This window comes from Dipteris shenzhenensis, chromosome 2 (genome assembly GCF_047967505.1).
Source record: "Dipteris shenzhenensis isolate YYH24624 ecotype China chromosome 2, Dip_SZ_1.0, whole genome shotgun sequence".
Classification (NCBI taxonomy): Eukaryota; Viridiplantae; Streptophyta; class Polypodiopsida; order Gleicheniales; family Dipteridaceae; genus Dipteris; species Dipteris shenzhenensis.
The window spans coordinates 11,931,794-11,949,030 of NC_141597.1; the positions used below are offsets into that span (position 1 = coordinate 11,931,794).

The 17,237-nt window shown below is 43.0% G+C and overlaps 1 protein-coding gene across 1 annotated transcript; it reads left to right on the plus strand.

The window, feature by feature from the left end:
* The first annotated feature begins 10,431 nt into the window (after positions 1 to 10,431).
* LOC147904335 (TMV resistance protein N-like) lies at positions 10,432 to 14,707 on the plus strand. Its single transcript, XM_087385989.1, has 5 exons — positions 10,432 to 11,039; positions 11,194 to 12,331; positions 12,614 to 12,850; positions 13,089 to 14,384; positions 14,475 to 14,707. Exons 1-5 carry the CDS (start codon positions 10,567 to 10,569, stop codon positions 14,484 to 14,486), a joined length of 3,156 nt encoding a protein of 1,051 aa, XP_087242115.1. The 5' UTR covers positions 10,432 to 10,566; the 3' UTR covers positions 14,487 to 14,707.
* Positions 14,708 to 17,237: the final 2,530 nt, after the last annotated feature.

A 17,237-nucleotide genomic window follows, 5' to 3' on the forward strand; every position in this document is an offset into this window, starting at 1 on the left:
TTCAGACAGAAGCAGAGGCAGAGGCAGAGGTAGATCATATCAGAAAAGTGGTCATCATCAACAAAATCAAAGTCAGCATCAACATCAGCATCAGCATCAGCATCATCCTCAACAGCATCAAAATCAGCACAAAGAGGAAATCATTCCAATCGAGGAAGATTTCAAGGACGAGGGAATGCATCCACCAACGTGTCAAACATTCAGTGCAACTACTATCACAAGTTTGGACACTATGAAAGAGATTGCCGCAAGAAGCAGTACAACCAAGGCGGTCAATCTAGTAGCAATCGAGGCAATTTTCGAGGCAGAGGAAATCATTTGTAGTGGACATTCTAGTCACAGTCATTTTGCAAATGAACATGGAAATATGTTTCTTGCAAGCGAGGAAATGCATCAGACTGATACAATGTACCCAGACACTGATTTCAATCCCAAAATCAGCTATCAAGTCGACCAAGTGGAACAGGATCCTTGGTATATTGACAGTAGCGTTGCATCATCTCACATGACAAATCATCAGGAATGGTTCACAGAAATGAAGCCATTAGAAGGTCAGAAAAATGTCATCTACACAACAGACAATACACCAAATCCAGTTCAAGGGACAGGTGTTATCCCTATGAACAATTTCACTGGTATGAAAGGATTGGTGAAAGATGTGCTCTACGTTCCAAAGCTCAGCAAAAACCTTTTGTCAGTAGGTCAAATGACGGAACACAATTACAGAGTCATCTTCGACGGTGATGAATGCACTATCAGAGATAAATCCAAAAGATGTTAGCTAGTAGCAAAAGGTGTCAAGGAAGGATGCTTATACCGAATGCTAGCTACAATACTAGATAAGCATGCCATGTCAGCTCAACCGCAACAGATGCCACTATCTGCAAAATGGCACAAGAGATATGGTCATGCCAACTTCAAGTACTTGTTAGATCTCAGGAATCAGAATATGGCAATTGGGATTCCGAAGCTACAGTTTCTTGGAAAAGTTTGCGAAGCATGCTGCTTTGGTAAACAAAAGCGAACCAACTTTGGCAGAAGTACCTCTCGTGCATGAGGTATTCTTGTTTTGATACATACAGATGTATGGGATTGTGCCCAAACCCGCAGCATCAATGGTTCACTTTACTATTTGACTTTCATCGACGACTACAGCAGATATTGTTGGGTCTACTTTCTGAAAGAAAAATCTGAAGTGTTTTCCAGATTTCAAGAATTCAAAGCCATGGTAGAAAACCAGACAGGCAGAAAGATCAAGGTCATGAGATCAGATAGAGGAGGTGAATACATGTCTTTAGCATTCATGAACTTTTGTAGAAGTCACGGCATACGAAGACAATTCACATGTCTAGATACTCCTCAGCAGAATGGGACTTTAGCAGATAGTGCTAGAGCAATGCTTAGTGAAAAGCATCTTCCGAATCAGTATTGGGCAGAAGCAATAGCCATTGCAAACTATTTGCTTTATAGACTTCCTACCAAACCGATACAGGGTATGACTCCTTATGAAGCATTCACTGGACACAAGCCACACATTGGGCATCTCCGCATATTTGATTGCATTGCATATGCTCACATACATGATGATCATCTCACAGGAAATTGGATGCGAAGTCACGCAAATGCATCATGGTTGGCTACAGTGAAGAAAGCAAAGCATACAAATTGTATGATCCCATCAATCACAAGGTCATTATCTCCAGAGATGTAATCTTTGATGAGGAATCAGAATGGAAAACCTCACCTACACAGGAGATAGAAGCATCGACTTCACAGTCATCTATAGAACATGTTGATGAAGAAGAGCAAGAATTGCCAGCAACACCCCAAGCAGAGCCACAGTAGCTCAGACGGTCTACTAGGGAAAGCAGACCTCCAGCTAGATTGACATATGCTCAGAAAGTCAAAGCAATTCAGGTGGAAACCACCAACTATGCTCTTATGACTACCATCATGGCTACAGAAGAGCCAGTGTACTTCGAAGATGCAGTAGACAAGCCAGAATGGCAAACTGCTATGAATGAAGAAATGGATGCTTTGTATAAGAATAATATTTGGGAATTATGTGACCTTCCACCAGGAAAGAAGGCCATAGCAAACAAATGGGTATACAAAGTGAAGTACAATCTAGATGGAAGTATTCAAAGATACAAAGCCATATTAGTTGCAAAAGGATTTGCACAGCAATATGGTCAAGATTATGATGAGACTTATGCTCCAGTAGCAAAGATGGATTCCATATGGTTCCTGATATCACTAGCGACACTCAGCAGATGGAATGTGTATCAGCTCGATGTCAAGAATGCATTTCTCAATGCTTACCTAGACGAGGAAGTCTACATGCAACAACCAGTAGGTTATGTTGAACTAGGAAAGGAGAATAAGGTTTGCCATCTCAAGAAAAGTCTCTATGGCTTAAAGCAAGTATTTTGCTGATTTGGGATACATGAAATCCAATGTAGATCATACTCTCTACTACAAAGTTCAAAGGGAAGACATTACTATTGCACTTTTGTACATAGATGATCTGATTGTGACAGTAAGCAAGGATAGCTTCATCAAAAAATTGAAACAAGACTTATCTACAGAGTTCGACATGAAAGATCTTGGACTTATGCACTATTGTCTTGGAATTGAGTTTTGGAGAGATTCAGATAGCACATTCATGAGTCAGCTCAAGTATGTTAACAGTCTCCTGAAGAAGTTTCATATGGCAGATTGCAAGATTGTAGTCACTCCCATGGAACAGAGTTTGAAACTTACTAAAGATTCAGAAAACCCTACGGTCAATGACAGGTACTACAAGCAACTCATCAGATCTCTTATATATCTGAAAATCACATGGCCAGATATTTGTTATGCAGTAAGCTCACTAGCACAGTTTATAACAGTCTCATTGGAATGCAGCCAAAAGAGTCTTGAGATACATCAGAGGTACAAGACAGTTTGGGATAGAATACAGAGGAAGTCATCCACGGTGTGATGGAATCTAATGCTCAGTCCTTCTTCGATTCCCCAGAATCATCATCTTGAGGGAAGGCCTACTTCATGATGTTGATCTTGAGGGAAGGTGTTGAGAGTTCACGCTCAACATCATGTGATCACGTGTGCATAGCACCATCATGTGATCATATGTGCATAGGACTAACCTAATAGAGTGCTATAAAGGAAAGGGTTAGATCCCCTAACCCTAACGCTAAATGGGTTTGTATATATTCTATTTTTTCAACTAAATCTAGTGTACAGTTAGTCATTTGTGGTGTGCTCTCTAGCTGTGCCCTCTCTCCTCATCTTCACTCTTCTCCTCTCCCCTCTTCATATTTTGTCAGAACTTAGGGTGTCCCTCCAAGCAGAGAACGAACGATAGCGCACCCTCGACTAGTTCGAGGAGTCAGGTTTGGAAGACCGGGAGCAACAGGAGTATTTGTACGAATAACTCGCTATTCTTACGAATAACATAGTTTATTCATACGAATAAAACTAGTATAAAAAAACAGCCACTGCCATTTTTGGTATTCCTACGAATACGTTGTGTGTTGTAGTCTCAGAATGTATAGACATGTTTGTTTGTAGTAGGAACTCTTGGGCTAGCGCTCATCTCTCTTAAGAGAGTTGTGTGTTGCAGTCTAAGCTTAGTGATGTTTTCATAGATGCTTATTCTGGCACTCATCTCTCCCTTGAGATTTGTGTGTTGCAGTCTGAGTTTAGAGATGTTTTCAAGCACACTTATTCTGGCACTCATCTCTCTCTTGAGAGTTGTATGATGCAGTCTAAGTTAGATATCATGCGATGTGCTCTTAGACACTTAGTCTGACACTCAACTGTCCCTTGATAGTTGTGTGTTGCAGTTGAAGCCTAGTGTTAGATGGTGAAGTCCACAGTTATTCAAGGTTACACCCTTATTTTTTGTGGTTTGATTTTCTGTAGTCTGTTACATGATGTGAGCTTGAGTTGATAGGTTATACCTAGGACATTTTTGAAACTTCTTGCATTGTTAATTGTTATGGATTAATCAGCTTCTTATCGCACTTGCAGCTTATTGCATATTAGATGGCTCACGCGGGTGAGAAGAGGAAGTTTCAGCAACCTGATCTCAGTAAGACTCAGAGGAAGGTGCTGAAAAACGAGAATGTACACTTCTTAATGAATGTCGATCAGGACATCATTGAGATAGCTTTCAACAATGGTGAAAGCGGTGTACAAAATTTGGTCATGACAATGGCAGAGCGTGGAGTGAGGACCTTATGTGAACGATATCCAGATATATTTATAGTAGAGTCTATAGACCAGTTCATGCACCACTTCACGTTGGAGAGTCGACGATGCCTTGGTCAAATAGATCGAGACATCAACTCCTGTGACACGAAGTGTGAGGGTCTCATTGTAGAAGCCAGGGTCATGTACATCAAGAATGTGTGGCAAGGTTTCAAAGGAAGCTGCCTCGTACTCCCTTCCATCAATGCACCCACGCCGATTGTGTTTTTTTCGTTGATGCTAAATTGAGAACAGTAGGAGATCTTTGATTTGTGCCCCCAGTTCTCTACGCTATAGACATGTCCATTGCCTTAACTACATGTTTTACATTACTTTATTGTAGTGTTTAAATTTTGTAATCGAAATCAAAATTACTCACAGTTGAACCTTGTTCCTACCAGATTTGCTTCATTTGCTAGCTTATGTTCCAAGAGACCTAAATTTCATCAAACACATGAGTAAACTTGGTTGGAAAGAGTAAGTTGCTTCAATGGGAATCTGTTTTGTGAACCGTATTGAATTGTTGTTTTATCATCAAGACAGGATTGGGTCCACACAATGTAATTGGGCTTTCGCGTGAAGGTGAGGTGGACATGGGTGCCAATTCTGAGGGTTTTACGACTCTTAAATCTACATCGACTACCATGCTTCAACACAAATATTGATGGTAGTATCGATGCTTTTGGAACCACATGTAGTAATAACAATCCATATATTGATGCAAATATCAATATCTAAGTAACACCATTTTGACACTTATACTTATGCAGGGTCAACATTTGATTGTTTTGGCCCAAAAGATGAGTTTTTAACATCCCTGCATCTTTTGATTATCAAATATAAATGGCATAATGTTACATATCAAATCAAATGACAAGGCATGATTTAGATGAATATCATGCCTTTTTGCACCATCTAAAAAACTTGTGTGCATCAGAATATAAATTTTGTGACACATAACCACCTTTTTGAATACTTTGTACTTCAAGCAATTATTTTATAAAAAACTTAGATTCTTTCTTTGCTTGCTTGATTTTCCAACCACTTCAACTAATTGTCGCTCACTTTTTTGGGCTCGCTCGCTCTATTGACTACCTCCCAAACGAGTGGGCCTAAATAACCTAGATCCCATCAAGCTAAGAATCATTTCTTCCTTTGCCTTGACCAAGCCAGCATCACCAATCGAGGTAGCTCTGAATTGCCTGCAGATCTCAATCATTGCGGGTGCACTACACAGGCTCCTCATCACCGGCACTCAGACAAAAGCCACATAGGTACACTGTCATGCATTTGATTGATCTACATTGTGTAAAGTTGGTCAAACTTGAAGCCATCACATTTTGCCTTGACTAAGCCAGCATCACCAATTGAGGCAGCTCTGAATTTGCCTGCAAATCTCAATCATTGGGGGTGCACTACGCAGGCTCCTCATCATTGAGGGTGCACTATGCAGGCTCCTCATCACCTGCACTCCAACAAAAGCCACACAGGTACACTGTCATGCATCCGATCGATTTACATTGTGCAAGGTTGGTCAAACTTGAAGCCATCACATTTTGTACCTACCATACAAATTACCCTACAAAGAAGCATGAGAGGGTCAGTGACAAGCATGTTATGTAATTTTATTTACCGAACCACTAGTGTGTTCCGCTTCAAAGAATACCATCATATAGAGGGTTGTTCTTCAATGGCCTCCTCCATCAGCCTAGGCTTCCCTTATATCAAACAAAAACACAACACAGTCCTTTTGATGATGAATGCCACATCTACGACATCATCAAGATAGAGGATGACTTGGAAATATGTAACAGCGAGTACACCTAGCTAGCAGAAGAGTGGATACAACAAATCATGAACATGGCAGTGTAGAAGAGCCCTTTGCTATGAGTAGATATTATGACATCACCAGAGGTCGATGAGCTGAATAACGCAAACCTATTGCATTACCGCACACATCTACTGGGATTACTTCATGAGTTTAAGGAGATGGAACATTTCATCCTCACCTTCAAGCAAAGGGTCATATACAATGATATCATCTCAAAAGAGAAAGGACTTCACATCATCCATGGCACACCGAGAGCACGGAAAACCGTCTTGATAAGATATATCACATACTAGATTGTAAAGTGCAACAAATCTGTCATACTGACTGCGACCACAGGAGTAGTGGCAATGCACATTAGACGCATCACTATAACTACATGATATATGTCTTGAAGGGTACTTACATTGGATAGAGGTTCAAACCACTAAGAATCAAATTTGGAACCCTAAAAAGGACATTTTTATTTCAAGCTAAGTTACCAAACTGGTGCTATCAATCAAGTATTCCTTGTGTTTGGGGGAAAAAAGTACAATTGCTAGTTCTTATGTTGCCACAACTCTTACATCATAGCTTAATTTTGTTTGATTACTGAAAGCTTGATGGGCAGATTCGATGCTTCATCTTTTTTTTCCTTGTTTGGGGGACAAAGGGGGAGATATGGAAAGAAGCATGGGCTGGGTTCCAACCTCTAGCACTCCATTGGTAGGTTGTAGGCCACACCAACTTGCATAATCTTGTTTTTTTTAATGGCACAAAAGTCTACAAGGTTGTTGGGTGGTGCTTGTCTCCGATTCTTTACAAAAGTGGACTATCAGAGTGGACTAATCTTGTTGGGTAGTGCTTGTCTTTTGATTCTTTTTCAACAAGGATTTTGAGGGATTTAAATTGATTTAATAGATTTTTAAAATAAAAAAACATTTTAAAAACTCGCTTGATCAAGGATTTTTTTTCCTCAGTAGTTGCTAGATTGGTCAACGTTTATCAAAACATAGTTTTCTTGCTACCATGTGATAACTATTACTTGTATATGAAAAAAGCAAAAGATATTAAGTGGTATATTCTTGCTCAACTAATTACCACATTTTGCATATAAAAGACGTTTGAAAAAAATACTTGCTAGTCAATGACGTGAATCTTTTCTAATGGCACACCTTTGGCATGCATGAAAGACTAGTTCTTTAGATGCCATTCCCACATTGACAAAGAAGCTCAAACCTAGTGAAATCAGGTTGTTTTGTAGCATTCGTATGTGTTCTTGCAAGAAAATTGTTGGCAAAGATGGGGCAGAAAAAGAAGCCTTGAGCGACCTAATTTTTGCACTCGGGAGCAAAATTCGGGGCTCCAAGCTATTAATGCGATGCAATTGGTGGAATGAAAGCCCAATACAACAATTTCATTAACAAACTAGACATAGCAGAGACACGTAAGAGCAAACAACTCGCTCAGCGCGACCCGCTAAGCTACTGAGCTTCTTGCTAATGTGGGAATGAGAACCATTATTTGTTCAAAAGAAACTATAATTCAAAATTGTGATTTATACATCCCTCAACATTTCAAGCAATATATGAAGTACATGTATTTGCATGTTAATACAAAATAAGAAACATATACACATCACGGGATAGAAATAACGATCATTCATATTAAGAAGCAACATATACATAATTTTTAACATTTAAAAACTCTCAATAAATAAGTCTAGGCTACATACGAAAATCCTTGGAAGCAATTAATTAGTCGGGGCACAAGATCCTATAGAAAAGGGTGGTCCAAAAAGGGTGCAATTAAGGCTGCCTTTGGAATCTTCTAGCCATCGCTGCCCTCTCTCCCTATAAATCGCTCATGCCTTGCTCACTCTCTCTCTTGCGCTAAGTGTGCTTGATGCCTCTCTCTCACTCTACAAATCCCCCTCCCTACCTCCCTCCCTCACTCCCTGCCTCTCTCTCACTCTACAAATCCCCCTCCCTACCTCCCTCCCTCACTCCCTCCCTCTCTCTCTCTATCTCTCTACAAATCGCTCCATCTGCCCTCTCTCCTTCTACAAATTGCCCTATGTGACCGAGGTGAAAGACGGCTCTTGAGAGTGAAATCTACGGGAATTGAGGCGAGATGAAGGCCCAACGAAGAGAAGGTCAAGGGTGGAGCGAGGGAGAGGGAGAGAGCGGGAGAGGCGCAGGGAACAGTGCAAGTGTATTGATAGATATGATTTTTGGAAGATGGAGAGACGAATTGCATCAGATCTCAAAAACACGAATTGCACCCAAAAGACCTTCTGACTTCCCCTGCTCTTGCTAGTCGCCCTGCCACCTCCGTAATGACCCAAAAACACGAATTGCCTCTCTCTCAAAAACCACAGGATTTTTCTTCGAAAAAATAGGAGTTCGATCCAATTGATCGCAGATCGAAATCATGAATAGTTTGTGAGATATACGATTTTAGAATAGGAGAGGGTGAAAAGTACAACATGTTCATTGCAAACACTTGTTGAAATTAGCAACATAAAAATTATATTGCTAGTTAACTTCAATATAAAAAATAATTGAAAAATTTAATTATTACTTGCATTTGAAAGAAACAACTAAAATTAAAAGTACACCTACTTAGAAGGCAAGCATTCATACAGAAAGACAACATGCAAGGCCTTATTGGTTTTTCTGCGTTGGAAAGGCCATACTCTTAGATTGATGTGTGTAGTATTCTAAACACTATCAGTCTCGACGATTGTGTGGTGTAATCCTTCCTTTTTACTTATCAATAAACTACTCTTGGTGTTTGGGGAAAAAACATGGCTCTTATGAACTACTTTACATTTTGTTAGGCTATTGAAAGCTTGATGGGTAGATTCGGTACTCGACGCTCCATCTTTTCTTACATTTTGTTGGACTACTGAGGGATTCACTCCATTGGGGGATTGGAGGCCACACCTTTTCTTTCTTTTTATAAGATTGAGAAGAAGCACAAGTGGGGTTCCACTCCATTAGGGGATTGGAGGCCACACCAGCTGGCCTAAGAGGGCTTCTTTGTGCTTGCTAGTTGGGTCACGCTAGCTCTGCTGGTAGGCAAACTGCATCTCCCATGTTAATTCCTAGAGATGGGCCTGTAAAAGCGGCATCGTGGTGGCCAGCTTGCCAAGCATGGGGATGTGATCAGTGTGCGGTTGAACTCCTGAGCCTGGTAAATCTTTTTCTAGCAATGCCTCTGAAGAGGTCGTGCTATAGGAGAATTGGTTTCTCCTTAATTTGTAGAGGTCGTGCTATAGTGGAGAATTGGTCTCTCCTTAATTTGTAGAGGTCGTGCTATAGGGGAGAATTGGTCTCTCCTTAATTTTTGAATTAAGTTACGAGTTTTAAAACTCCCCTTCATAAAGCTCGTCCCACAAAACCTTTGACTTTCATTTAAAAATTGCTTGTGGGTGTAAAGCTCGTCCAACAAAACCTTTGACTTTCATTTTAAAATTGCTTGTGGGCTGTAAAGCAGAAATTCGTGAAAGAGAAGGAGAAGAAGAGAGAGAGAGAGAGAGAGGAGAGAGAAGATAGAGAGAGAAAGAGGCTAGAGAGAAGAGGAGGAGAGAGAGAGTCACCGACCTTCGTGACAAAGACCTCGTCTCACCTTCACCGACCGCTCCTCTCCTCCACTCCTTGCTGGCCTCCGAGACGAGAGAGAAGCGTTGGCAGTGGTGAATCGGTGATGTCAAGATAGGGGGGGGTTGTCTTTCTACATTGAATGCGCGTGCAGCCTCCATGTGCAGGGCCCGGGGGGATTGAATCGTCATCTTTCTTCATTACCTGCAGAGACCGAGCCCAGATAGGGGATGCAAATCTACAAGCTACGTAGATGTGTCCTAAAGACAACGACTGATGTGTCCTAAGGACAACGACTGGCGAACAGCATTACACCGCTATAAAACGACCGCGATACCGGCATCTTCCCTGAGTTTCATTTCCTTTGTAAAAGCGGACATGGCCTCCAGCGTGGTCACCTCCCTACTGGCCCTGGCCATCTCCCTTTGCCTCGCCCTCTTCTACCGAACCACAGACCTCGCCGTGGCGTTGGCCCTGGCCCTCTCCCTTGCCCTCCTCTACCGCACGGTCTCCCGCGTCCTCACCAAACGTCCCCCATCCTCTTTCCTCCTCGCCAGCGCCCTCTCCCTCTCCCTCCTCTGCCGCACCTCCCCCCTCGCCCTCGCCCTCTCCCTCGCCCTTGCCCTCACCCTCCTCTACCGCACCTTCTCCCTCCTCCACCGCACCTTCTCCCGCCTCCCCCTCTCCTTCTCCCGCCTCCGCTCCAAGCTCCCCCCTCCCCCCTTCCTCATCCTCGCCCTCACCCTCTCCCTCTCCCTCCTCTACCGCACCTCCCTCCTCGCCCTCTCCCTCTCCCTCGCGCTCTCCCTCTCCCTCTCCCTTGCCCTCCTCTACCGCACCACCTTCTCCCGCCTCCGCCTCGTCACCAAGCTCCCCCCACCCCCCACTGTTCCACCACCTATGCATCCGGCTATTGGCTCGCATGACGTGTTCATCAGTCATCGTGGAATACCGATGAAGCGCACACTTGCAAATCATCTTTACTATAGTCTGAAACAACATGGGATCAAAGCATTTTTGGACATGGAGGAGTTGCCTCCAGGCATTGACGTTCGCTCTTTCATGCTGGAAGCTACCCGGAGAGCAATCATTCAAGTGCCTATCTTTACTAGAATATACGGATCGTCTACGTGGTGTTTGGATGAACTTGTAGAAATGATGAAGAGTACCAAGAGCTCTAGTAATGCCAAGGTATTGCCGGTCTTTTATGACGTGAAGTCAGAAGAGCTTAGGCGGAAGGACGGGCCGTTTGCAGAGGCTATCAAGGCCCATCGAAAAGAAGGCAAGCACGACGAAGACACGATCAAGGGGTGGGAAGATGCTCTACACGACGCTTCCTGGCTGGAGGGGTTCCGGCTGGAGAGCTATAACGGGTAAGTACCTGAATCGATCAGCTTTGTTTTGGCATCCCCAATTCCTTGCTGGTGCTTGTGAGTCCTACTTTTCATAACCATTTTTGTACTTCCTTCTTCCTACTTGTCAAACGTAGTACTCTTCAATAAGCTATACAACACGCTGAATGTGCAGATTTGAAGGGGAGTTGATCCAAGCTCTTGTAGAGGAGATAGAAAAAGAGATGCAAGATAGGGCTCTCGTGGAGGAAGATCAGCTTGACACAGTTGGGTTGGAGGAGAGGGTCGATGATGTGTTGAAGCGGCTTCATTTGAAGGAGAAGAGTAATGTGTACTTCGTTCTGCTTTTTGGTATGGGTGGGATTGGCAAGACCACTCTTGCTCGAGCTATTCACAAGAGACTTGGAAAGGAGTTCCCAGGAGCAAGCAGCATGGTGGAAAAATGTGCGGATAAGAAAGCAAGTCAAATACAAACCGAGCTGCTCAAGGATTTGCTGTGCGAGGACAATCATGTACTAAAGAAATTCACGAAGGGAGAACGTTTAAAACGTGGCTTAAAGGAGAAGAAGGCTTTGATCATATTGGATGATGTGAAGAACTATGACTCCATCACGAACGTTATAGATCCTACATCTCTTAAGCCGGGAAGTAGAATTCTTGTCACGTCTAGGGACCGAGCAGTATTTCCTCATGAGAACGACTTCCGTGATGTGTTCAAGGGTGAGCGCTACGAGGTACCAGACCTGGACTCTCGTAAGTCCTTACGACTTTTCTGTCTTCATGCTTTTAAGAAGCCTTCTCCAGCGCCAGGTTTTGAGGGGCTAGCAAAGACGATTAGTGAAGCTTGCAGTGGACTTCCCCTTTCGCTAGAGGTGCTTGGTCGTCATCTTAGAACGAGGAAAGAAAAGGAATTCTGGGAGGAAGCAATCGCGATGTTAAGGAGCAATGCGCACCGAGGCATAGAGAACCAACTGATGATTAGTTACAATGCCCTTGCCAAGCATGAGCAGGAAATGTTTCTAGATGTGGCCTGCTTCTTGATTGGTGAACACAGGCGGAGTGCCGAGTACTTTTGGCATGATTTGGTGGGGTGGAAAAGTGGTCTAGAGAGGTTGATAGAACTCTGTCTGGTGAAGGTGTATGAAGACAAGTCCCCTAGGCGGGAGCAGATGAACAAACACAAGCGCCTGACAATGCACGATCACCTGAGGGACTTGGGGAGAGGCATCGTGAAGGAGGAATACAAAAAGTCAGGCAAATTGAGTCGGATCTGGGATAATGACTTCTTGTCGCAACTGTCGCAAAGTACGCAGGTATTTACTTCGCTCTTTACTTCTCCGTTTTCAGCACATGAAAGCAAATACAGATATCCAAAAAGAAACCTGGTCTAGTGGTCGGTCATCCTACTCTTTGATTGGTTTCTTTTCTTTTACTTACATTTGTTTTGAACTTTGTTTCTCGTGCATCCTTGATCTTACGACGTCTGTTCACCTCTCTTCGGGCTATATTGAGTGGATTTTGCAGTAATGGGAAATATATGAATGAATGAATGTAGATTTGTGATGAGAATGATACGGCGTTGTTTGTGGTTGCAGGGTCTTGATCAAATCCGTGGGGTTACTGCGTCCTTGCCTAGTTTGAACGCAGGTTTACTTTCCCAAATGCGATCTTTACGATTGCTTTTTTTACAAAATACACGCATAGATGGTGATGTTGAGCTGTTAAAAGGGTTGCAAATCAAGTGGTTGAGCTTTCGTGGTAAAGTTCCACCTAAAGAATTATACTCGGAGTTTCTTACTGTGCTGGAATTCGTTGCGGACACACGAATATGGGTACCTTACTATTCCCTTTTTTCTGTTGGATTTCATGAGGCGTGAGTGAACTATCATTTCATATAAGAGTGAATTTAAGAAGCCCAATATCCCATACTTTAAAGCGTGGCAATATTTTACTGAAGACTTGCAGTTGTCACAAGACGTTATATCTCTTGAAAGTTTAGATGTAGCTTAGCTGTGAATGCAACACGAAAAAAGTTTAGATTTCCTAACGTTTGGATCATGTACTTTACAGATTGAATTGCCCTTTTCTTGCAAGCTGCAGAAGCTTGACATTGACGTGAAGGCGTGGGGAGAGCTATCTTACGATCTTAGAACTCTTGAAAGTCTAGGATCTCTTGAAAATCCATCTCCTCTTGAAAATCTCTCTCTTGAAAGTCTAGGATCTCTTGTAAGTCTAGAAGAGTTGGACGTACGTGGCATCCATAATCTTCCGTCTTCGTTCCAAAACTTGAAAAAGTTACGAAAGCTTGGCATGTATCGGTGCAGCAACTTGAAGGAGCTACCAGAAAGGTTTGGGTTTCTTGAAAGTCTAGAAGACTTGAGTGTAGTCGGCTCAGCAATCGCCAAGCTTCCTCCTTCCTTCAGCCAGCTAGAAAAGCTACGGACGCTCGTCATGAATAAGTGCCAAGGGCTGAAGGAGCTACCCGAAGATTTTGGATCTCTTCAAAGTTTAGAAGAGTTGGTTGTAAATGGCTCAGCAGTCGCCAAGCTTCCTCCTTCTTTCGGGCAGTTGAAAAAGTTAAGGAAGCTTGACATGGCTGGGTGCAAGGAGCTGAAGAAGCTACCTGAAGATTTCGGGTCTCTTGAAAGTCTCGAAGAGTTGGACGTAAGCGGTTCAGCAATCGCAGAGCTTCCTTCTTCCTTCGGGCAGTTAGAAAAGCTACGGAAGCTGGACATGGATGGGTGCCAAGGGCTGAAGGAGCTGCCCAAAAATTTTGGGTCTCTTCAAAGTCTAGAAGAGTTGTGTATACGCGGCTCAGCAGTCGCCAAGCTTCCTCCTTCCTTCGGGAAATTGGGAAAGCTACGGAGATTCTACATGGGTGGGTGCAAAGGGCCAAAGGAGCTACCTGACGATTTTGGGTCTCTTCAAAGTCTAGAAGAGTTGGATGTCCGCGGCTCAGCTCTCGCCAAGTTTCCTCCTTCCTTCGGGCAGTTGATAAAGCTACGGAAGCTTCACGTGGTTGGGTGCAAAGGACTGAAGGAGCTACCTCACGATTTTGGATCTCTTGAAAGCCTGGAAGAGTTGAGTCTAAGCTGCTCACCCATCTCCCAGCTTCCTTCTTCCTTCGGGCAGTTGGGAAAGCTACGGAAGCTTGACTTGTCTCAATGCAAAGGGCTGAAGGAGCTAACAGTTTTGGGTTCTCTCAAAAGTCTAAGACAATTGAGTTTTACATTTAAGGGGAAGCCTTCGAGGGACAATGACATTGTGGTTGAGGCCGGGTTCACAACAGCCAAGAGAAAAAGAAATAAGAGGATGGCTACGGGAGAGGTGCGGTTCACACGAGAAGGTATCTTTTTTTATAGAAGGGTTGCCATATAGTTACAATGAAATCTGATTGTTGTAGTGGATGGAGGATAGAGGCAGAGGGATTCAATTACCATCTTTTTTTATAGAAAGGTTGCCATATAGTTACAATGAAATCTGATTGTTGTAGTGGATGGAGGATACAAGCACAGGGATTCAATTACCATAGCATTAAGATTTTTTCTGCCGCCCACTCCATGAGGCAGATACATTTGTTTGTGTCAGACATCTGGGACCAAATCTCCTCTTGGGCCAAATAGGACGACTCTCCTCTTCACTTTTGGAGGATGGTTGGGTGGGTGGTGTGCACCCGGCCTCAATATAGAGAGCTTTGCTTGTGCCATTGGTTTCAAGGTAAACTTGGGACCTGTGAAAGTGCACCCCAAGTGTAACATGGGATCGATCAGCCGAGACTCGAAGATGGACATACAACAGACCCACCAGCGCGTTGACACACGTATGAGGCTTGGGGATATTCCCCCCATGTTCGTTGCTTCGGGAACAAAGCCAATTGGGGTGAGGGTAGCACTTATTCGACGGAGAGCTACTGCGGGGCAGCCAACAGACACCCATGTAGGTCGATCGGCAGTAGCACTTTACCACGGGGTTTACCTCTCAGCTAAACCGTTTGTCTGTCAGAGCGTGTGTCCATTGAGACCTTACTATCCTTTCTTAGTCACGGCCATCCAATTTTCAAGAGATGAACGGAGCACATGGAGCAACACTTTTCCACCATAGGATTGAATACTTAGATCTAACAGTGCATGAACATGCCATTTTCTAGCCATTATATCTAATAGTGCACGAATCCTGGCATTTTCTAGCCATTAGATCTAACATTGAATACTTACACCTCAAGACACCCGAACTCCACTCAATGTGCAGACCCACCCACAGTTTGTACATTCCTATCAATACTCTAGAACTCTAGGTAGTCCCCTCTCGAGACTCTAGTGCATGTCTTGTGTAGAAGCTTATACCTTGTCCAATAAAAGTTTCCCTAAAACTACCTATATCCAACCATAAAGTACCATTGTATTTTCAAACCACCATCTCCATGTGTGGTGTCTCATAGGCCCCACACCCCTATTTAGGATGCGGCTCTATGATAATGACTTCCATCTTTACAAACTGCCTATTTGCTCATGACTGTCTCCCTAGAACTCACAATGGGCCACTTATGTAGGCGTAAGATCATCGGATAGGTAGATGGTATCTCCCTATGGGCCACTTATGTAGGCGTAAGATCATCGGATAGGTAGATGGTATCTCCCCCATAGGGCTCGATGAGTTGCCATGAAGGCTTGGCAGCTCACAAGTTAGGGAAGTGAATGAGTAGTGGGCATGGTAGTGTAGTGCCCTCCCATATCTCCATGCATCAAGATGCACTTTGACTTTGAGCTTCTTGCAAAGCGCCAAGACATCAACTTTAGGGGATCTCCTATTAGGCATGTCAGTGACTCACACATGGAGTGTTAAGCCCCTTCTTTTTTCTTCCACTAGGGTTTCATTGATCATCTTTGGGGATGGTGTAGACTTTTGTTTCTCATCACCTCAGTCCATTCCTTGGTAGCCTCAGGCACCTCTGTATCCCTTACAAGTTCTTGTTTCATAGTAAATTCAACTCCACTATAGCCCCTAGTAGGTAACCACCCATATCTCTATTACACTTCATCTCACCTCACTCTTTTCGTCCCAAGACCACACAAAGAACCATTTAATCCCTACATAAAGATCCACTTTGCACATGATTTTCTTCACCATGTGTCACCGACTACACAAACTAGGCAAACCACTCTTGAGTGAGGAGTTGCCAAATACACCGCATCAAATGCCCAGGGATCTGATCCTCTCCAAATACTTCACCACAAGAGATCACCCCTGGGCTAGGATCATGACATCCTTCAAAGCTGCAGCATTCCAAATACACTAGCATGTGTCCTGCCAAGTAGCTGGACATGAACATTCCACATACACCAAAGGGTATCATGCCACAATCATGACATTCTTCAAATACACAATGGACATGCACATTCCAAATGCATTGGCATTAACTAAACAGACTAGGGTAACCACTCTAGCAAGAATATGCACTACCCCACATCAAATGACCTCCTCCACTAAGCTTGATATCAAAGCAAGCTCTAGGTCAGAGACATACTCAAGAGACCGACAGTTATGTCAACAAGAAGGTCTCACTCTCTTTCGCATGAATAATTCATATACTATTTGTTGACATAGTTTGTGTCTAGAGTTTTGCACCATGTAAGTATGTTAAAATATAATTTATGGTAACTAACTCCTTTTTTGTTTTGTATATACTATGATTGTTCTAGATCTCATAAAGATAAATGATAAAATGATGGCACAAGAATCCATCCATTAAGTGAAGATGTAGCCGATCCTATCTTGAGGGTAAATCAAACTTTAAGGAGATAACTTGCTCAAACAAATAGAGAATGAGAAATCACCTATAGATGGAAACTTTTCAAGAGAGTGAAAAGAGAGAGAAAGTGTTGGCCACTATCAGAAGAAATCGAGGAGAAAGAAATTTGGTGTATTTCCATAAGAAAAGCCAAAAGTTGCTTTTGTGAATTACTTTTGGAAGGGAGTTATTGTTATTGGACTCAAAGTTTGAAGATGATACAAGTTGGCTATTAAGTTGTTCTACAAAGCCTCAAGAGCACAAATCAATGGGGATAAGTTGTGAAACTTACAGGTTTCCCCCTCCTAATCCATGGCTTGCTAGTCAGCTAATAAAAAGGTTTTACTCATGACAACGTTCTCACAACAACTGTTTGATTGAGATAGGTGGATAGTCTATAGAGAGTAGACAAGGTAGACAGAATTTGCCAA

Bases quoted from the DNA above. Each gene is read 5' to 3' on its own strand.
- LOC147904335 (XM_087385989.1), top strand. From the start codon at position 10,567: ATGCATCCGGCTATTGGCTCGCATGACGTGTTCATCAGTCATCGTGGA. The intron at 11,040-11,193 runs GTAAGTACCTGA...CTGAATGTGCAG, and splicing joins CGGCTGGAGAGCTATAACGG to ATTTGAAGGGGAGTTGATCC. The intron at 12,851-13,088 runs GTACCTTACTAT...TGTACTTTACAG, and splicing joins TTGCGGACACACGAATATGG to ATTGAATTGCCCTTTTCTTG.